This window comes from Mustelus asterias, chromosome 16, assembly GCF_964213995.1.
Source record: "Mustelus asterias chromosome 16, sMusAst1.hap1.1, whole genome shotgun sequence".
Lineage (NCBI taxonomy): Eukaryota > Metazoa > Chordata > Chondrichthyes > Carcharhiniformes > Triakidae > Mustelus > Mustelus asterias.
The window spans coordinates 77,592,882-77,616,237 of NC_135816.1; the positions used below are offsets into that span (position 1 = coordinate 77,592,882).

The following is a 23,356-nucleotide window of genomic DNA, read 5'->3' on the forward strand; positions in this document are numbered from 1 at the left end:
GCTCCAGAGAGAACAGCCCTAGCTCCCTCAACCTTTCCTCATAAGTCCTACCCTCCAAACCAGGCAGCATCCTGGTAAATCTCCTCTGCACTCTTTCCAGCGCTTCCACATCCTTCTTATAGTGAGGTGACCAGAACTGCACACAATATTCCAAATGTGGTATCACCAAGGTCCTGTACAGTTGCAGCATAACCCCACGGCTCTTAAACTCCAATCCCCTGTTAATAAAAGCTAACACACTATAGGCCTTCTTCACAACTCTATCCACTTGAGTGGCAACCTTTAGAGATCTGTGGATATGAACCCCAAGATCTCTCTGTTCCTCCACAGTCTTCAGAACCCTACCTTTGACCCTGTAATCCACATTTAAATTAGTCCTACCAAAATGAATCACCTCACATTTATCAGGGTTAAATTCCATTTGCCATTTTTCAGCCCAGCTTTGCATCCTATATATGTCTCTTTGCAGCTTACAACATCCCTCCACCTCATCCACTACTCCACCAATCTTGGTGTCATCAGCAAATTTACTGATCCACCGTTCAGCCCCCTCCTCTAAGTAATTAATAAAAATCACAAAGAGCAAAGGACCAAGCACTGATCCCTGCGGCACTCCGCTCGCAACCTGCCTCCAATCCGAAAATTTTCCATCCACCACCACCCTCTGTCTTCGATCAGACAGCCAGTTACCTATCCAATCAGCCAACTTTCCCTCTATCCCACACCTCCTCACTTTCATCATAAGCCGACCATGGGGGACCTTATCAAACGCCTTACTAAAATCCATGTATATGACATCAAAATGCCTGTAGATCCTGTCTCTCAAAATACCTTCCAACAATTTACCCACCACAGATGTGAGGCTCAATGGCCTGTAGTTCCCAGGCTTTTCCCTGCAGCACTTCTTAAACAAAGGCACAACATTTGCCACTCTCCAATCTTCAGGCACCTCACCTGTGACTATCGATCATTCAAATATCTCGGTTTGGCGACCCGCAATTTCCTCCCTAGCCTCCCACAACGTCCTGGGATATACCTCATCAGGTCCCACAGATTTATCTACCTTAATGCACTTTAAGACTTCCAGCACCTCCTTCTCTGTAATATATACACTCCTCAAGACATCATTATTTATTTCCCCAAGTTCCCTAACATCCATGCTTTTCTTAACAGTAAATACTGATGAGAAATATTCATTTAGGATCTCACCCATCTCTTGTGGCCAGAGTGGTGAAGAAGGCATTCGGCATGCTTGGTTTCATCGGTCAGAACATTGAATACAGGAGTTGGAATGTCTTGTTGAAGTTGTACAAGACATTGGTAAGGCCACACATGGAATACTGTGTGCAATTCTGGTCACCCTATTATAGAAAGGATACTATTAAACTAGAAAGAGTGCAGAAAAGATTTACTAGGATGCGACCGGGACTTGATGGATTGAGTTATAAGGAGAGGCTGGATAGACTGGGACATTTTTCTCTGGAGAGTAGGAGGCTGAGGGGTGATCTTATAGAGTTCTATAAAATAATGAGGGGCATAGATCAGCTAGATAGTCAATATTTTTTCCCAAAGGTAGGGGAATTTAAAACTAGAGGGCATAGGTTTAAGGTCAGAGGGGAGAGATACAAGTGTCCAGAGGGCCACCTTTTTCACACAAAGGGTGGTGAGTGTCTGGAACAAGCTGCTAGAGGTAGGAGTAGAGGCGGGTACAATTTTGTCTTTTAAAAAGCATTTAGATAGTTACATGGGTAAGATGGGTATAGAGGGATATGGGCCAAATGCGGGCAATTGGGATTAGTTTACAGGTTTTAAAAAGAAAAGGGCGGTATGGACAAGTTGGGCCGAAGGGCCTGTTTCCATGCTGTAAACCTCTATGACTCTATGAGCAGGTAAACTACAGATTTGCTGCCTTTCCAAAATGAATCACATGATCAGGCTCAATGTCCAGATTAATTTGTGCCTTTTGCACAGAAGGTTTACTCAACAGCAGAAGTAGCTTACCAGGGATTGTATTATTACTGATGAAGTGGTTGATTCCAGCTATTTACACGTAATTAAAACTCTTTTTAGTGACCTCAATATACTGCTATCAGCAAACCTAAAACAAGGAGTCTTTTATGTTCCTTAACTTTGCTTTGATCCTCACTACTTATTAAATCAGGATTACATTTTACATTTTCAAGATTACATTTTAACCAATCTGCTCCCATATACTGCTGAAGTATGTGTATATTCAGCATTGCACAGTTAAAGGAGCCTAAACTAACAAATTATTGCAGGGCGAAAAATCCTTGTAGGCAGTACAATTTGTTTGAATTCATCATTATCTTCACCTTCTTCTTCAGAACTCTCTTTGCCATGCGACATTTTGAGGACCCTGCCACTCCACTTTGGACAGTTCACTGCACAATCATACTTTTAGCTTCTATGATCTGTTCCTTAAGCATTCCTCGAATTCATTATTACAGTTCTAATTCAGACTTCCATTGTAACAGCCAAATCTGATAAAGGTGTTCATTGGCCTGCCTTTAATCTTTCCCTTAAATTGACACCTACATTCAGTATCTAAACAATTTCAAAATCTGTCAATCATTGAGTGTCTGGGCCCGATTTTACCAAGATTTCGCGCCCGTTTTCGGGTGTGAAATCGTGGTAAAGTTGGGCGTCGGGCCTAAAACGCGGTCCAGACCCGGCCCAAGGCCAATCGTGCCTTTACCAATGGCTGATCCGGACTCCAATGCGGCGCGCGCCCGAATCGGCCAGCGGGCTGATATAAATGCATTTGCATGCATTTAAATCAGCATAATGAAGCCCGCGCCCAACTTATCCAAGGATTCCCTCTTTACGAGGCTCCAATCCAATCGGCGCCCGCGCATTTGCCATGTTGCTGAATTCAAGTCCGATAGGGCTTCAACTCAGCAACTGAACCGCCGAATCGCCCCCGACCACCCTTCGCGGACCGACCCCGCGAACCACCCTGGCAGCCCCTCTTCCCCCCCAATCGGACCACCCTGGGACACAGGCCCCGCCAGCAGCATTCCCCCCCTCCCTGGGATCGGACCCCCCGGGCCCCCGACTTACCTTGATCGCTGGTGTCCGTCGAAAGCATCTTGCGATCCTGGATCCTGGCCTTGCTCCAGGGGTCCTGATGGGTAGGATGATGTCTCTTCACTGCGGGGGCGGGATGTGATGTCTCTTCCCTGAGGGGGGGGTTAAGGGGGGATGTGACGTCTCTGCCCCTGGGGGGGAGGGGGGGGGCGGAGACGTCACATCGCCCCCCCACCTCCCCCTCAGGGAAGAGACGTCACATCCCCCCCCCTCAGGGAAGAGACGTCACATACCCCCCGCCCCCCCCAGGGAAGAGACATCATATCCCCCCCCTACCCCTCCCTCCCTCGGGGAAGAGACATCAGTTCCCCCCTCCTCAGGGAAGAGATGTCACATCCCCCCCTGAGGGAAGAGATGTCAGATCCCCCCCCCACCCCTCAGGGAAGAGATGTCACATTCCACGCCCCCCCCCCCCAAACTCAGGGAAGAGACGTCAGATCCCGCCCTCCCCCCAGGGAAGAGCCGTCACATCCCAACCCACCAACCCCCCCCCCCGCCCCGCCACAGGGAAAGTCAAAGGCAGCGCAGACAGCAGTGCCTTTGACTTTCGCGCTCGGGCTCGCTGAGTGCTCTCGGCTCCGAACGTGCTCCGACAGATGCAAATGCACTAGGCCCCGCCCACTGGACCCACGCCCAAAAAAAGGCGTATGGGGGCGCTGGAGCGCGGGTCTGATTTACGACCGCACCCAGCACTTAGAGTCGATTTGGTAAAATCGGCCCCTCTGTCACTGCAGAATGTTTAATTTGTTTCAGCAAGGCTGAAGGAATTGATTGTTTCCTTGGGACTACTTCTAAGGCAGCAGCCATCTGATCTAACAGGATCTCCCTCTCTGAGGATCAAACACCAGTTAGAACCAGTTGCCTCGCTGTATGAAATACCTTACTGCAATCCAATAATTTAAACACTATTACTGATCCTGAACTCCTCAAACTGAATTTTGTGAATCTTTTACGCAACTTTAAAGGGAATATTAAGGGGGGCTTCTTCACACAGAGAGTGGTGGGAGTGCGGAATGAGCTGCCAGATGAAGTGGTGAGTGCGGGCTCATTTTTAACATTTAAGAAAAATTTGGACAGGTACATGGATGAGAGGGGTGTGGAGGGATATGGTTCAGGTGCAGGTCAGTGGGACTAGGCAGAAGAATGGTTCGGCACAGCCAAGAAGGCCCAAAAGGCCTGTTTCTATGGTTCTAACTGGTAGAGCCCATTAAAAATTCTCCCATTCTATTTTCTGAAATTTCTAAAAGTCTGACCATGCCAGGTGGTGAAGGATAGAATGGAATCATGTTTGTACATTTCTAAGTTTATATTTTCAGAGATGAAAATTACATACACCTCCTAACCCAACCATCGCAGTTTCAATCTACTCCTAAATCTCAAAGCACAAAGGAATCATCAGCTATTGCCCACCACTTGAATATAATTTAATATCCATTTAGTGCACACTTCCTGTTACTTCATTTACTCTATCAAAATACTTTATAAATTTTGATCACCTCTACCAAACTTCATCTTAAGCCTCTCTGTTCTGAGGACAGATATCCCATCTCGCTGCCTCTACATATGTGAGGTTCTTCATCTCTGGACTATTTGAGTAAATGTCCTCTGCATTTTCTTGACATCTTTCCTAAACATTGGTTAATCCCCAGAACTGGGCATAATACTCAAGCTCAGGCCGAACCATATGTTTGAAACTAAAGATTTAATATTTTCATCATCTAGTTTTTTGATCAGTTTTCCATTCTATTTCCAGCTCTCGGATGGAGCCTCAATCAAATTGGAGCCTCATACGTTTATGAAAACCAGTGTCTTGTGACATAAAGTAAAGAATTTATTTTTATATTACATATTTCATAGCCTAAGGATATCAGAAAACATTTTCGAGCCAATGACCTATAGTCACTGTTGCAAGATAGGAAATGGAGCAGCCACTTTGCACACAGTAGGATCCCAGAGACAGTAATGTGATACTGACCAGTAATGTGATACTGTTTCAGTGAGATTGCCTTAGCAACAAATGTCACATCAGTAACCGAGGAAAACTCACCTGATTTTCATAGACTGTTATGGAATATCCACTGAGAGGGCAGGCCAATCCTCAGTTTAACATTTCATCCATAAGATGGCACCTTGGCCATGTAGCACTCCATCAGTACTGCACTGGGGGTCTACGCTTCAACTTTTTACTCAACTCCCTGGAGTGGGACTTGAATCCCCAGCCTTACGATTCACAGGCAATTATTCTGTTGTTGAACTCTGGGAACGAGTGAGGTGGACGAAAGTGATTGTTCAGTGTTAGAATGGTGAAAATGCCTTAGTATGACCTGGGGGATAGTTCCTCTGAGTATAACTGTATTAATGTCTGTGATCTTACAGTGAGTGCATGTGGTAAGATGTCCAACAGAGCTCTATGCTCGTAAATTGCATGTGCTCGTGATTTGAATATTTAAAGGTTACTGCAGTATTTTGTTACCATATTTCCCACAAAGGGCTAGATTTCAAATTCATCAATCAGACAAGATGATTATACTTCCTACATTGACAATTCCACAAATTGAAGTGCCCACAGCCTGCACTGTGCACTTTCCTTTTACAACGTTTAAAATGTTCTGATCTTTTAAGAAAAGCAAGACCTTTAACTAGGGCTGCATACATGTTTGCTCAATGTTAACATTTCAACAGTAACCACGACATATATCTGATACTGTTCGCCTCAGAGCATGAAGGTTAAGAGGAAATTAATCGTGGCATTCAAGATGATGAACAGTTTCAATTGAGTAGTTAGCAAACAAGAAACCGTTTGCACTGGCAGGAGGATCAGAGGGCACAGATTTAAGGTTTGAGATTTAAAACTGAAGAACTGAGGGAAGATAGGGAGTTTTTTTAAATGTAGCGAGGTATGATCTGAAATACATTGCCTGAAAGGGTGGTGGAAGCGATTTAATGATAACCTGAAAAGAGAATCAGATAAATACTTGGAAATATTGCAATGCAGTACAGCAAATGCCAAGGACTGGGACTAATTCTTTTCTGATGGGCTGAATGGGCTCTTTCTGGTCTGTAAGATTCTCTCTTACAATGACCTTAAATTCTGCATCAGAACATAAAAACAGATACTTACTGTAACTTAGTCAAGTAAAGAGTTAAAACAGCCTTTTTAGTATCAACTACTCAAAATATTCATGACTTTAGGCACTGGTTAGTTCCCCAGAAATTAACTTTAGTTTAATATTGTTCACATCAAACAGCTGCAGCACTGAGGCGTACAGGAATTAGGTGCTACATAGGCCTTTTTAAGAGCAGGGAGGGAGTGTTTGTGCAAGAACTGCATATTTTGCAATTTCTGTTGAGGTTTGCAACACTTAACCAATCAGGATGTCTCTGAAGTTACTTCACACCTTCAGCACCTAAGACCCAAATCTTCGTTTCTGGGCAAGAAGAGGTAGAACCAGAAGATTAGCACAAAAGCACTCACTGTACAAAAAAACAAAAATACCAAATATTGTGGTCATTGTTCAGAGCAGAACTTTTAAAACAGTTTTAATGTTAGTTTTGACATGTGACAGATAAGTCTCATTTTAATTCTTTACTTCAGTTTTCCAATGCACTTATAAAACGGAAAACATTCTATGTCAGTTAATAAAGTATTAGCCGAACCTAAAAGTTCAGAATATTTAAGAATGAGGTCAAGTGCATTGCTACAGTCCATGCGGAAAAAGATCCCTTCATCAGACTGACCCTATAATGGACACAGCACGAATTACATTGCATCAAACATTCTAAAAGACAGGCAAAGGTATAGAGCAGGTTGTGTTACTGCACGAGGGCATTTAATAACAACTGAAAGAAAGTCAGTAGAAATCTCACTGTGCCAGTCTAAGAATTGAAATTCAGTCCAACAAAATCTGGAAATAAAGAGTTGCAATCAGTACAAGTGCTCAGTCTCGAAATGTTCTTTACAGAAGGAAAGCTGCCTTCCTTAACTGACCTGGCTTCCATGCGACCCCAAACCCATATTTAGAGGGCTGACTCTGAACTGCACTCTTACCAAAGCAAGCCATAGAGTTGTATCACAGCTGTCAGCACTGATTGCAGAAATAGGTCAAAGAACAAGGAACAAAGAAAATTACAGCACAAGAACAGGCCCTTCGTCCTTCCAAGCCTGCACCGACCATGCTGACCGACTGAACTAAAACCCCCTCCCTTCCAGGAACCATATCCCTCTATTCCCATCCTATTCATGTTTTTGTCAAGAAAGCCCTTAAAAGCCACTACCGAATCCGCTTCCACTATCTCCCACAGCAACGGGTTCCAGGCACCCATCACTTTCTGTGTAAAAAATCTGCCTCTTTTAAACCTTGCCCCTTGCACCTTAAACCTGTGCTCCCCAGTAATTGACTCTTCCACCCTGGCAAAAAGCTTCTGACTATCCACTCTGTCCATGCCCCTCATAATCTTGTAGACGTCTATCAGGTCGCCCCTCAACCTCCATCGTTCCAGTGAGAACAAACCAAGTTTCTCCAAACTCTCCTCATAGCTAATGCCCTCCATACCAGGCAACATCCTGGTAAATCTTTTCTGTATCCTCTCCAAAGCCTCCACATCCTTCTGGTAGTGTGGCGACCAGAATTGAACACTATATTCCAAGTGTGGCCTAACTAAGGCTCTATAAAACTGCAACATGGCTTGCCAATTTTTAAACTCAATGCCCCGGCCGATGAAGGCAAGCATGCCGTATGCCTTCTTGACTACCTTCTCCACCTGCATTGCCACTTTCAGTGATCTGTGTACCTGTACACCCAGATCCCTTTGCCTATCAATACACTAAAGGGTTCTGCCATTTACTGTATATTTCCTATCTGTATTAGACCTTCCAAAATGCATTAACTCACATTTGTCCGGATTAAACTCCATCTGTCATCTCTCCGCCCAAGTCTCCAACTGATCTATATCCTGCTGTATCCTCTGATGGTCCTCATCGCTATCCGCAAATCCAACAACCTTTGTGTCGTCCGCAAACATACTAATCAAACCAGTTACATTTTCCTCCAAATCATTTATATATATTACAAACAGCAAAGGTCCCAGCACTGATCCCTGAGGAACACCACTTGTCACAGCCCTCCATTCAGAAACGCACCCTTCCACTGCTACCTTCTGTCTTCTTTGACCAAACCAGTTTTGTATTCACCTTGCAAGCTCACCTCTGATCCCATGCGACTTCACCTTCTGCACCAGTCTGCCATGAGGGACCTTGTCAAAGGCCTTACTGAAGTCCATGTAGACAACAACCACTGCCCTACCCTCATCAATCATCTTCGTCACTTCCTCAAAAAACCCGATCAAGTTAGTGAGACATGACCTCCCCTTCACAAAACTATGTTGCCTCTCATTAATACATCCACTTATTTCCAAGTGGGAATAAATCCTGTCTCGAAGAATCCTCTCCAATAATTTCCCTACCACTGATGTGAGGCTCACCGGCCTGTAATTACCTGGATTATTCTTGCTACCCTTCTTAAACAAAGGAATAACACTGGCTATTCTCCAATCCTCTGGGACAAGGAGCAGCGCTCCGAAAGCGAATGGTATTTGCTACCAAATAAACCTGTTGGACTTTAACCTGGTGTTGTTAAAGCTCTTACTGTGGTGACCTCCCCTGTAGCCAGTGAGGATACAGAGATTTCTCTCAAGGCCCCAGCAATTTCCTCCCTTGTCTCTCTCGGTATTCTAGGGTATATCCCATCAGGCCCTGGGGACTTGTCTACCTTAATGTTTCTCAAGAACCCCAATACCTCCTCCTTTTGGATCTCAATATGACTCAAACTATCTACACACCTTTTCCCAGACTCATCATCCACCAAGTCCTTCTCTTTGGTGAATACTGATGCAAAGTACTCATCTAATACCTCGCCCATTTCCTCTGGCTCCTCGCATTGATTCCCTCCCTTGTCCTTGGCTACCCTCTCCCGAGCTACCCTCTTGCTCTTTATATATGTATAAAAAGCCTTGGGATTTTCCTTAATCCTGCTGGCCTATGCTTTTTTGTGACCCCTTTTAGCCCTCCTTACTCCTTGCTTAAGTTTCTTTCTACTTTCCTTGCATTCCACACCTGCTTCTTCTGTTCCCAGCCTCCTAGCTCTCTTTGACTAGGCTCACAGAGCTGGTGCTGGTCCTGAATCCCGATCAACTTATACTTGAAAGCCTCCCACATGCCAGATGTTGATTTGCCCTCAAATATCTGCCCCCAATCTACATTCTTCAGTTCCTGTCTAATATTGTTGTAATTAGCCTTCCTCCAATTTATCACCTTAACCTGAGGACTACACTTACCTTTATCCATCAGTACCTTAAAGCTGACTGAATTGTGGTCACTGTTCCCGAACTGCTTCCCTACTGAAACATCGACTACCTGGTCAGGCTCATTCCCCAATACCAGGTCCAGCATGGCCCCTTCCCGAGTTGGACTATCTACATACTGTTTCAAGAAGCCCTCCTGGATGCTCCTTACAAACTCTGCCCCATCCACAGCCTTAGCACAAAGTGAGTCCCAGTCAATATAAGGGAAGTTAAAATCTCTCACCACGACAGCCCTGTTACTTTTACACTTTGCCAAAATATGCCTACATATGTGTTCCTCTATCTCCCGCTGGCAGTTGGGTAAACCCCCAACATTGTGACTACACCCTTCCTGTTCCTGAGCTCTACCCATATTGCCTCGCTGTATGAGAACTTCTGAGGTGTCCTCCTGCAGTACAGCTATGATATTCTCCTTAACCAGTAGTGCAACTCCCCCACCGCTTTTACATCCCCCTCTATCCCGCCTGAAACATCGCATCCTAGATACAGGTCCTCCAGTTTCCCTGAGCAAATTGAAAAGGCAGTGAATTCCAGCCTTACAACAGATTCTCCCACCATCTCCCCGCAAGCACCCAACCCCCACACTGCCACAAATCCTCTGCTGGGAACATTCCCAGCTTTCGAAGGCCCTCCACAACTTCAGGTGCTAATGCACAATTCTATGTGACTCTGAAAATTGTGGGTCCTCAAAGTAAGGAAAGTAGCAGTCACAGAAACACAGAAACATTAACAAAAAGGTGCAGCAGTAAGCCATTCGATCCTTTGAGCCCGCACCACCATTCATTATGATCATGGCTGGTCATCCAACTCAACAAACTGTTTCTGTTTCCCCCCCCCCATGTTTTTTGATCCCTTTAGCCTCAAGAGCTATATCTAACTTCTTCTTGCAAACATACAGGACGGGATTTTATGACCTCACTCTGGCGAGGCTCATAAATTCCCACCCAAGGCCAACAGAGAATTCCGTTCTGCGAGCCTGGCCTAATTCCAGGGCAGGTGAGGCAGTCAAATTCTGGCCACAATGTTTTGGCTTCAACTGCTTTCTGTGGTAGAAAATTCCACAGGCTTGCCACTGTCTGGGTGAATACATTTCTTCTCGTCTCAGTCATAAATGGTTTACCCTGTATCCTCAGACTGTGACCCCTGGTTCTGGACTTCCCGTCATTGGGAACATCTTTCCTGCATCTACCCTGCCTAGCACTGTTAGAATTTTACAGGTTTCTATGAGATTCCTCCCTCATTCTTCTAAATTGCAGTGAATATAATCCTAAATGATGCAATCTCTCCTCATACATCAGTCCACCATCTGAGGAATCAGTCTGGTAAGCCTTCATTGCACACCCGCTGCAAGAACATCCTGCCTCAGAAATTTCATAGAATCCCTATAGCGTGGAAGAAGGCCATTCGGCCCATTGAGTCTGCACCAACGTTCTGACAGAATACCTTATCCAGGCACTCTTCGCCGTAATCCCACACATTTACCATGGATACTCCATCTAACCGACACATAAGGAGACCAAAACTGTACACAATATTTCAGGTATGGTCTCACCATGGCCCAGTATAACTGCACCAAGACATCCCAGCTCCTGTACTCGAATCCTCTCATTATGAAAGCCAACACACCATTTGCCTTCTTCACCGTCTGTTGCACTTGCATGATTACTTTCAGCGACTGGTGCACAAGGACACCCAAGTCTTGTTACACATTCCCCTTTTTCAATCTATAGCCATTCAGATAATAATCTGCCTTCCTGTTTTTGCTATCAAAGTGGATAACCTCACATTCATCCACATTATACTGTACATGTCATGTATTTTTCCACTCATTTAACTTGTCCAAATCACTCTGATGGATCTCTGCATCCTCCTCGCAGCTCACCCTTCTGCCCAGCTTTGTGTCATCTGCAAATTAGGGGATACTACATTTAGTTCCCTCATCTAAATCATTAATACACATTGCGAATAGCTGGGGTCCCAGCACTGACCTCTGTGGTACTCCACTAGTCCCTGCCTGCCACTTGGAAAAAGATCCATTTATTCCTATTCTTTGTCGGCTGCGAAGAGCTGTAGTCCAGATAGCTGTGGGAGTCAGTGGGCGTATAATGGATATTGGTAGATAGTCTATTGCCAGAAATGGAGACAGAAAGGTCAGGGAAAGGAAGGGAATGGACCAGGTGAAGGTGATGGAGGGGTGGAAACTGGAAGCGAAGTTAATGAATTTTTCCAGGTCCCGACGAGAGCATGAAGCAGCACCAAAGTAGTCATCGATGTACCAGTAAAAGAGTTGTGGGACGGGACCTGGATAGGCCTGGAACAAGGAATGTTCCACATACCCCATAAAAAGACAAGTGTAGCTAGGACCCATGTGGGTACCCATTGCTACATCTTTGATCTGGCGAAAGTGGGATGAGTTAAAGGAGAAGTTGTTGAGAGAGAGAACAAGTTCAGTCAGGCGGAAGAGAGTGGTGGTGGATGAGAATTATTCAGGCCCCTTTTCAAGAAAGAAGCGAAGAGCTTCCAGGCCATCCTGGTGTGGCATGAAGGTGTAGAGAGACTACACATCCATGGTGAATAGCAGGCGGTTAGAGCCTGCGAACTGGAAGCTGTCAATATGATGCAGGGCATCCGAGGAATCCTGGATGTAGGTGGGGAGGGAATGGACCAGAGGAGTGAGGATGGAGTCAAGATAAGAGGAACATAGAACAGTACAGCACAGTACAGGCCCTTCGGCCCACGATGTTGTGCTGAACCTTTTCCGAAACCAAGATCAAGCTATCCCACTCCCTATCATACTAGCGTGCTTCATGTGCCTATCCGATAACCGCTTGAAATTTCCTAAAGTGTCCGACTCCACTATCACAGCAGGCAGTCCATTCCACACCCCAACCACTCTCTGAGTAAAGAACCTACCTCGTACATCCCTCCTATACCTTCCACCACGAACCTTACAGTTATGCCCCCTAGTAACAACTACATTCACCCGGGGAAATAGTCTCTGAACGTCCACTCTATCTATCCCCCTCATCATCTTATAAACCTCTATTAAGTCGCCTCTCAACCTCCTCTGCTCTAAAGAGAAAAGCCCTAGCTCCCTCAACCTTTCCTCATAAGAGCTACCCTCCAAACCAGGCAGCATCGTGGTAAATCTCCTTTGCACTCTTTCCAGTGCTTCCACATCCTTCTTATAGTGAGGTCACCAGAACTGCACACAATATTCCAAATGTGGTCTCACCAAGGTCCTGTACAGTTGCAGCATAACCCCATGGCTCTTAAACTCAAACCCCCTGTTAATAAAAGCTAACACACTATAGGCCTTCTTCACGGCTCTATCCACTTGAGTGGCAACCTTCAGAGATCTGTGGATATGAACCCCAAGATTGCTCTGTTCCTCCACATTCCTCAGAACCCTACCTTTGACCCTTTAATCCGCATTCAAATTTGTCCTACCAAAATGAATCACCTCGCACTTATCAGGGTTAAACTCCATCTGCCATTTTTCGGCCCAGCTCTGCATCCTATCAATGTCTCTTTGCAGCCTACAACAACCCTCCACCTCATCCACTACTCCACCAATTTTAGTGTCATCCGCAAATTTACTGATCCACCCTTCAGCCCCCTCCTCCAAGTCATTTATAAAAATCACAAATGGCAGAGGACCCAGCACTGATCCTTGTGGTAACTGGTCTCCAGTCTGAAAATTTTCCATCCACCACCACCTTCTGTCTTCTATGAGATAGCCGGTTACTTATCCAATCGGCCAAATTTCCCTCTATCCCACACCTCCTGACTTTCTTCATGAGCCGACCCTGGGGGACCTTATCAAACGCCTAACTAAAATCCATGTATATGACATCAACTGCTCTACCTTCATCGACACACTTAGTTACCTCCTCAAAAAATTCAATCAAATTTGTGAGGCAAGACTTACCCTTCACAAATCAGTGTTGACTATCCCGGATTAAGCTGCGTCTTTCTAAATGGTCGTAAATCCTATCCCTCAGGACCTTTTCCATTAACTTACTAACCACCGAAGTAAGACTAACCGGCCTATAATTACCAGGGTCATTCCTATTTCCTTTCTTGAACAGAGGAATAACATTCACCACTCTCCAGTCCTCTGGCACTATCCCTGTGGACAGTGAGGACCCAAAGATCAAAGCCAAAGGCTCTGTAATCTCATCCCTTGCCTCCCAAAGAACCCTAGGATATATCTCACCTGGCCCAGGGGACTTATCGACCTTCAGGTTTTTCAAAATTGCTAATACATCTTCCCTCAGAACATCTGCCTCCTCCAGCCTATCAGCCTGGAGGCTGGAAGTAAGTTGAACTTTGACAAAGGGTCATCTGGACTCGAAACGTCAGCTCTTTTCTCTCTTTACAGATGCTGCCAGACCTGCTGAGATTTTCCAGCATTTTCTCTTTTGGTTCTGATTCCAGCATCCGCAGTAATTTGCTTTTATTCCTATTTGTTTCCTGTTGCCAATCAGTTTTCCATCCATCTCAATACACTACCCCCAATAAGGTGCGCTTTAAATTTAAATACTAATCTTTTATGTGGGACCTTGCTGAAAGCCTTCTGAATTAGGAATAGCTCACTCGGACCCTCAATGGCAATTGCCATGCATGAAAAAACACCCCAACAATGAGTTATCGAGATTGGCTGGATGTTGTGCTGTAATCCTACAAGGAATGAAAAAGGTAGCAGCAGAAAGAAACAAAGACAGAGGAAACCAAGATACCCCAGCTGAAATGTAATAGTGATCCTCCACACTAAATGTAAAATCAATACCAGGTATTAAAAATATCTCCCACTCAAGAAAATAAAGATATTTCTTACAGCAGGTAACAAAGATATTTCCAGACCAGTAATAAAGATATCTCCCACACCAGGTAATAAAGAAATCTCCCACACATGTAATAAAGATATCTCCTGTACCAGGTAATAAAGATATTGACCGCACCAGGTAATGAAGATATACGCACCAGGCAATAAGTATATTTATTTCCTAGACCAGCTAAAGAAGAAATCTCCTGCACCAAGAAATAAAGAAATCTTCCGCACCAGGTCATAAAAATAGCTCCCGCACCAGGTCATAAAAATAGCTCCTGCATCAGGTAAGAAAGATATCTCTCGCACTAGGTAAGAAAGATATCTCCTGCATCAGGTAAGAAAGATATCTCTCGCACTAGGTAAGACAGATATCTCCTGCATCAGGTAAGAAAGATATCTCTCACACTAGGTAAGAAAGATATCTCCTGCATCAGGTAAGAAAGATATCTCTTGCACTAGGTAAGAAAGATATCTCTTGCACTAGGTAAGAAAGATATCTCCTGCATCAGGTAAGAAAGATATCTCTCGCACTAGGTAAGAAAGATATCTCCTGCATCAGGTAAGAAAGATATCTCCTGCATCAGGTAAGAAAGATATCCCCCGCACCATTTACGAAAGCTATCTCCTGCACCAGGTAAGAAAGATATCTCCTGCACCATTTACGAAAGCTATCTCCTGCACCAGGTAAGAAAGATATCTCCTGCACCATTTACGAAAGATATCTCCTGCACCAGGTAAGAAAATGCCGACATCTCCACATCATGACTAGGTAAGAAAGACATCTCCTGCACCAGGTACGAAAGACATCTCCCTCACCAGGTAAGAAAGACATAGTCCGCACCAAGAAATAAAAATATTGCCTGCACCAGGTAAGAAAGATATCTCCTGCATCAGGTAAGAAAGATATCTCTTGCACTAGGTAAGAAAGATATCTCCTGCATCAGGTAAGAAAGATATCTCTTGCACTAGGTAAGAAAGATATCTCCTGCACTAGGTAAGAAAGATATCTCCTGCATCAGGTAAGAAAGATATCCCTCGCACCAGGTAAGAAAGATATCTCCTGCATCAGGTAAGAAAGATATCTCTTGCACTAGGTAAGAAAGATATCTCCTGCATCAGGTAAGAAAGATATCTCTCGCACTAGGTAAGAAAGATATCTCCTGCACCAGGTAAGAAAGATATCTCTTGCACTAGGTAAGAAAGATATCTCTTGCACCAGGTAAGAAAGATATCTCTCGCACTAGGTAAGAAAGATATCTCCTGCACCAGGTAAGAAAGATATCCCCCGCACCAGGTAAGAAAGATATCTCTCGCACTAGGTAAGAAAGATATCTCCTGCATCAGGTAAGAAAGATATCTCCTGCACCATTTACGAAAGATATCTCCTGCACCAGGTAAGAAAACGCCGACATCTCCACATCATGACTAGGTAAGAAAGACATCTCCGGCACCAGGTAATAAAGACATCGTCCGCACCAAGAAATAAAAATATTGCCTGCACCAGGTAAGAAAGATATCTCCCTCACCAGGTAATAAAGACATCTCCTGCACCAGGTACTAAAGAAATCTCCCGCACCAGCTAATAAAGACATCTCCTGCACCAGGTACTAAAGAAATCTCCCGCACCAGATAATAAAGACATCTCCTGCACCAGGTACTAAAGAAATCTCCCACACCAGATAATAAAGACATCTCCCTCACCAGGTAATAAAGACATCTCCCGCACCAGGTAATAAAGATATCTCCCACAACAGGTAAAAAAGACATCTCCCGCACCAGGTAATAAAGATATCTCCCACAACAGGTAAAAAAAGATATCCCCCATACCAGGGAATAAAGATATCTCCCACAACAGGTAAAAAAAGATATCTCCCGCACCAGGTAAGAAAGATATCTCCCACAACAGGTAAAAAAGAAATCCCCCGCACCAGGTGATAAAAAAAGCTCTTGCACAAGGTAATAAAGAAACCTTCTGCACCAGGTCATAAAAATAGCGCCCACGCCAGGTAATAAAGGTATCTCCCACGCCAGGTAATAAAGGTATCTCCCACACCAGGTAAGAAAGATATCTCCTGCACCAGGTAATAAAGATATCTCCTGCACCAGGTAAGAAAGATATCTCCTGCACCAGGTAATAAAGATATCTCCTGCACCAGGTAAGAAAGATATCTCCTGCACCAGGTAATAAAGATATCTCCTGCACCAGGTAATAAAGATATCTCCTGCACCAGGTAAGAAAGATATCTCCTGCACCAGGTAAGAAAGATATCTCCTGCACCAGGTAATAAAGATATCTCCTGCACCAGGTAAGAAAGATATCTCCTGCACCAGGTAATAAAGATATCTCCTGCACCAGGTAATAAAGATATCTCCTGCACCAGGTAAGAAAGATATCTCCTGCACCAGGTAATAAAGATATCTCCTGCACCAGGTAAGAAAGATATCTCCTGCACCAGGTAATAAAGATATCTCCTGCACCAGGTAATAAAGATATCTCCTGCACCAGGTAATAAAGATATCTCCTGCACCAGGTAATAAAGATATCTCCTGCACCAGGTAATAAAGATATCTCCTGCACCAGGTAATAAAGATATCTCCCGCACCAGGTAAGAAAGATCGCTCCTGCACCAGGTAATAAAAATTTCTTACACACCAGTTAACAAAGATACCTCCGACTCAGGTACTAAATTTTTCCCATACAAGGAGAATAAATGCTACATCAGTTAAAGTACTCCCCGATTCAAACTAGAGACTTCAGCATATAAATTTCCTGCTGTAACTCTAGAGCATTACTGAGGGAGTGTTGCACTGTCAAGAGTTGCTGTCTTTTAGATAATACTACCTGCCTGCCTGCACACTTTTATAAGTTCCCAGGGCCTATTTGAAGAGTAGGCTAGTGATTTTCTGGTGTCCAAGTTAACAGGGGCACAGTGGCACTGTGGTTAGCACTGCTGCCTCACAGCGCCAGGGACCCGGGTTCGATTCCCGGCTTGGGTCACTATCGATGCAGAGTCTGCACGTTTTCCTCGTGTATGCATGGGTTTCCTCTGGGTGCTCCGGTTTCCTTCCACAATCCAAAAGACATGCTGGTTAGGTGCATTGGCCATGCTAAATTCTCCCTCAGTCTAACCCGAACAGGCGCCAGAGTGTGGCAACTAGGGGGATTCTCACAGTAACTTCTTTGCAATGTTAATGTGAGCCTACTTGTGACTAATAAATAAACTGTAACATTTGACTTCACCCAACATTTGTGAAACAGATGATGTGGTTATCTATCTCATCATTTGCTGCAGAATCTTGCTGTGCGCAATTGTCTGCTGTGTTTTCTATGGTACAACAGTGACTACACCTCAACGGTATGTCACTGGCTTTAAAGTGCATTACAGTGTCCTGAAAGATGCAATAGAAATCCCAAGTTATTTCTTCCTTAGAAACATAGAAACATATTTCTTCCTTCTTTTGAATTTAATCCAACACCATTGATTGTCAGGTGTGGGTAGGAAAAAGAGAAAGATAAGTGTATTAAAATCATTCTTTTACCTTTTTACTTTGATGGCCTGGGAGTGAAATAGTCACCCAAGAAACATTTATTTAAAGAAAGAAAATGGTGTGAGAGGAAGAAGTGAAAGTTAAAGTTAAGATGGGAAATATACAGTAAATGGCAGAACCCTTAAGACTATTGACAGGCAGAGGGATCTGGGTGCACAGGTACACAGGTCACTGAAAGTGGCAACGCAGGTGGAGAAGGTAGTCAAGAAGGCATATGGCATGCTTGTCTTCATCGGCTGGTGCATTGAGTTTAAAAATTGGCAAGTCATGTTGCAGCTTTATAGGACCTTAGTTAGGCCGCAATTGGAATATAGTGTTCAATTCTGGTCGCCACACTACCAGAAGGGTGTGGAGGTTTTGGAGAGGATACAGAAAAGATTTATAAGGATGTTGCCTGGCATGGAGGGCATTAGCTATGAGGAGAGATTGGAGAAACTTGGTTCGTTCTCACTGGAACAACGGAGGTTGAGGGGCGACCTGATAGAAGTCTACAAGATTATGAGGGACATGGACAGAGTGGATAGTCAGAAGCTTTTTCCCAGGGTGGAAGAGTCAATTACTCGAGGGCATAGGTTAAAGTGTGAGGGGCAAGGTTTAAAGGAGATGTACAAGGCAAGTTTTTTTTACACAGAGGATAGTGGGTGCTAGATACGATAGTGACTTTTAAGGGGCATCTTGACAAATACATGAATAGGATGTGAATAGAGGAAAGGGGGTTTTAGTTCAGTCAGGCAGCTGGTCGGTGCAGGCTTGGAGGGCCTGTGCTCAAATTTTATTTGTTTTTCGTTCTTTTGTTCAAACATCCAGAATTGAAGAACAATATGCCACACTGCTATTCATCAGAATGCAAGTCCAATAAAATTGTTGCAAGACATCAAAAGGTTTGAAGCTCAGCAAACAATGCAACTGTCCAGCTGACAGTTCCAACCTTCATAGAATTCATAGATTCATAGAACCCTACAGTGCAGAAAGAGGCCATTCAGCCCATCGAGTCTGCACCGACCACAATCCCACCCAGGCCCTAGCCCCGTATCCCTACATATTTTACCCGCCAATCCCTCTAACCTTCTCATCTCATGACACTAAGGGGCAATTTTAGCATGGCCAATCAACCTAACCCGCACATCTTTGGACTGTGGGAGGAAACCGGAGCACCCGGAGGAAACCCACGCACTCAGGAGGAGAATGTGCAAACTCCACACAGACAGTGACCCGAGCCGGGAATCGAACCCAGGTCCCTGGAACTGTGAAGCAGCAGTGCTAACACTGTGCTACCATGCCGCCCTGGAAACCGAGTGCTTTCCAGTGACTTTCCCTACATGGGAACCTCTGTTACATCTTACAATCAATAGTTAGAAATAGCAACTTATACCGAGGCTGTGGCATTGCATAGCTTCTGCAACATTCATCTTTTACACAAATGATATCGGCCATAGCCCAGTCAGGAAGTGCTCTGCAGCAGTAGTTTCCACTTGGGCAGTAGCATGATGTGTTTTTTTCAATTTCCTTTATTGCTGAGAAACTGAGATAGAGATCTCTCTCTCTCTCTCATTTAACTAAAATAACCTTTATGCTCAATGGCTCCTACTCTTTACTGTTGGAAATTTGAGTTTAGCACTGGTTATGCAGATGTTCCAGATGATGTCACTGCCAGTTCAGAGTCAGTCACTTCACTTTACCATAGAATAATAGAACCCTGCAGTGCAGAAGGAGGCCATTCAGCCCATCAAGTCTGCACTGACCACAATCCCACCCAGGCCCTATCCCCATAACCCCATGCATTTACCCTAACTAGTCCCGCTGATACTAAGGGGCAATTTAGCATGGCCAATCCACCTAACCCGCACATCTTTGGAGTGTGGGAGGAAACCCACGCAGACATGGGGAGAACGTGCAAACTCCACACAGATAGTGACCCAAGCGCTGTGAGGTTTTCCTTGCCTCAACTGTATAAAGCCTTGGTGAGATCACATTTGGAGTATTGTTGTCTCGTTGTCTGAGGAAGGGTATATTTGCCATAAAGGTAGGGCAACAGAGGTTCACAAGACTAATCCCCAGAAGAGATTGAGGAAACTGGGCCTGTATTCTCCAGAGTTTTGAAGCATGAGCGGTCATCTCATTGAAACTTACAAAATTCTCACAGGGTATGACATGGTAGATGTGAACAGGATGTTTCCTCTGGCTGAGGGTCGAGAACCAGGGGACACATTCTCAGAAAAAGGGCAGGTCATTTTGACTGAGGAACTCTGCTGGGGGAGGCACATGGTGATTTCATCTTTTCATAGCTTCACGGATCTGTGAGCTTTTTTAACTCCATCTTGCTGTTTCAAGGTTTTTTGCCACTTTTCTATGTCTCGCTGTTGTTTCACGAACTGAATTGCATCAATACAATTTAGTCTACACCATCGACTCAATCATATGGTCAGTCTCAGAGTGCTGTTTGATCAGTTTTGGTATTGTTTCAGTGTTGTTTACAGTAGTCTCGTGGTCAGTTTCAGTCTTATTTGGTCAGTTTCAATGTTGTTTGGCTCATTTTGTGGTCAGTTTTGTGTTGATTGGTCAATTTTGTGGTCATAGAGTCAGAGAGGCTTACAGCATGGAAACAGGCCCTTCAGCCCAACTTGTCCATGCCGCCTTATTTTTTTTAAAAACCCCTAAGCTAATCCCAATTGCCCGCATTTGGCCCATATCCCTCTATACCCATCGTACCCGTGTAACTATCTAAATGCTTTTTAAAAGATAAAATTGTACCCACCTCTACTACTGCCCCTGGCAGTTTGTTCCAGGCACTCACCACCCTCTGTGTGAAAAAATTACCCCTCTGGACACTTTTGTATCTCTCCCCTCTCACCTTAAACCTATGCCCTCTAGTTTTAGACTCTCCCACCTTTGGGAAAAGATATCGACTATCTACCTTGTCTATGCCCCTCATTATTTTATAGAAACCCTACAGTGCAGAAAGAGGCCATCTGGCCCATCGAGTCTGCACCGACCACAATCCCACCCAGGCCCTACCCCCATATCCCTACACATATTACCCACTAATCCCTCTAACCTACACATCTCAGAACACTAAGGGGAAATTTTAGCACGGCCAATCAACCTAACCCGCACATCTTTGGACTGTGGGAGGAATCCGGAGCACCCAGAGGAAACCCATGCAGACACGGGGAGAATGTGCAAACTCCACACAGACAGTGACCCAAGCCGGGAATCGAACCCAGGTCACTGGAGCTGTGAACCCAGGTCACTGTGCTACCATGCCGCCTCTATAAGGTCACCCCTCAGCCTCCTACGCTCCAGAGAAAAAAGTCCCAGTCTATTCAGCCTTTCCTTATAACTCAATCCATCAAGTTCCGATAGCATCCTAGTAAAGGTCAGTCTTGGTGTCGATTGTTCAGTTTTGTGGTCAGTCTTGGTGTCGATTGTTCAGTTTTGTGGTCAGTTTTGGTGTCGATTGGTCAGTCTTGGTGCTGTAAGGAGGATGCAAGGAGGATTCACGAGGACTTGGACAGATTAAGTAAATGGACAAGTTCATGGCAGACTGAATATAATATGAATAAGTCTGAAGTTTCCACTTTGGTAAATCAAACAAAAAGGGAGAGTATTTCTTAAATGGTGTCCTTGTCCTTGAAAGTTAGCATGCAGGTGCAACAAGCAATTAAGAAGGTAAATGGCCTGTAAAGACAATTTGAGCACAGGTGGAAAGATGTGATGCTGCAACTGTATGAAACCTTGGTGAGACCACATTTGGTGTAAACTTTAGTGTAAAGTTTTGGTCTTGTTGTCGGAGGAAGGGTATTTGCCATAGAGGTAGGGCAATGGAGGTTCACCAGATTAATCCCCGGGACGACGGGATTGTCCTATGAGAAGAGGTTGAGGAAACTGGGCCTGTATTCTCCAGAGTTTTGAAGCATGAAAGGTCATCTCATTGAAACTTACAAAATTCTCACATGGTTGATATGAACAGGATGTTTCCTCTGGCTGAGGGTCTAGATGTGGAGATGCTGGCGTTGGACTGGGGTAGCTACAGTAAGAAGTCTAACAACACCAGGTTAAAGTCCAACAGGTTTCTTTGGTAGCAAAAGCCACTAGCTTTCGGAACCTGACGAAGGGATAGCCTGTTCCGAAAGCTAGTGGCTTTTGCTACCAAATAAATCTGTTGGACTTTAACGTGGTGGTGTTGTTAGACTTCTTACTGAGGGTCTCGAACCAGGGGACACATTCTCAGAAAAAGGGTAGGCCATTTTGACTGAGGGAGTGCTGGGAGACGGGGGTTGGCGACAGGAGGTCTCCCAGTATACTGAGAGATTGAGGTGCCTGGACAATGGCGCCCCTAGAGCTCAGCAGCCAGCTTCCCCGGCGCTCCCCCCTGCCGGCAGAATTGCATCCTGGTACCTTTTTTCACTAAGTGCCATAAGATTGCATTTTCAAACACACCCCAAAAAAAAAACAAGTCTGAAACTCTCCAGTTTTCTCGCTCATTCGGCAGTTAGAATTTTTTCTTTCTGCTAGATGGTAGACAAAAGTCTCTACTCTCTTATCTGGATGTAAAAGATCCACGAACACTATTCAAAGAGCAAGGGAGTTATTCCTGGGTCCTGATTAATACTGGCCGCACAACCAGCAACAATGAAAATAAAAACTTTTTTTTTAACACCATTAAAGAATACATTGAAACGGCAGCATTGTAACCCCCCCATGGCAACATGTATCAGAGCATCGGGACCCTCCCGATGAGTACCCAGTCACAACCCCTTTAGCAATTACAGATGGGCAACAAATGTTGGCCTTACCAATGGTGCTCACAACCCATGGAAGAGTAAGAAAAAACAAATCAGCAGATCAAAAGCCAGTTTTACAATCATCTCCATCTTCATTTCTACCACAGTCAAAGAGAGAAGTGTTACAACTCTGCAAATTTGCTACCACCCATTTTACACAATTAGAATCGGCATCTACACTCCCATTAATTCTCTGGAAGATGGATTTGGCCAAATCACACAACGTGCAGGCACTAAACTGAGCTGCTCCTGAATAAACAGTGTGAATGGTATTTCAGCCTGTACACAGTGATCCAATTTCAGACTTTCTGATTAAAAACAAAAATGCTGGAAATACTCAACAAGTCAGCCAGCATCTGTGGAGAGAAACAGTTGATGTTTCAGGTTGAGAGTATCCAATTGTCATGCACAGATTGGAATGTTTAAACATACAGGATAATGCACAAATTTCAATGTAGTGTAAAGTGATACTCTGGCCTGCATGAAGCTCCTGCACTGTACCCGTGACATACAAATTATCTCTGGAACTACTTACGGCACCCGTAATGTAGGGAACCTTTGAATGTCATTTTCAGACATGTTCTGTAAAATAAAAGAAAACAGTTACTCAATTTCGAAGTATAATTTTTAACTAGAGTGTAGATGCACAATATTCAATTATAATGCACAATTATAATTAAGTGCACAATTATAATGAACCAATTTAAAGACACATACAACT

At 44.4% G+C, this 23,356-nt stretch overlaps 1 protein-coding gene across 1 annotated transcript in view; it reads right to left on the reverse strand.

The window, feature by feature from the left end:
- lcp2a (lymphocyte cytosolic protein 2a) overlaps window positions 1–23,356 on the reverse strand; it is a 221,733-nt gene that overhangs the window by 175,342 nt on the left and 23,035 nt on the right. The window contains exon 3 of the mRNA XM_078231304.1: window positions 23,171–23,217. Coding sequence (XP_078087430.1) covers window positions 23,171–23,217 — 47 coding nt within the window. The remainder of the gene's footprint in view (window positions 1–23,170; window positions 23,218–23,356) is intronic.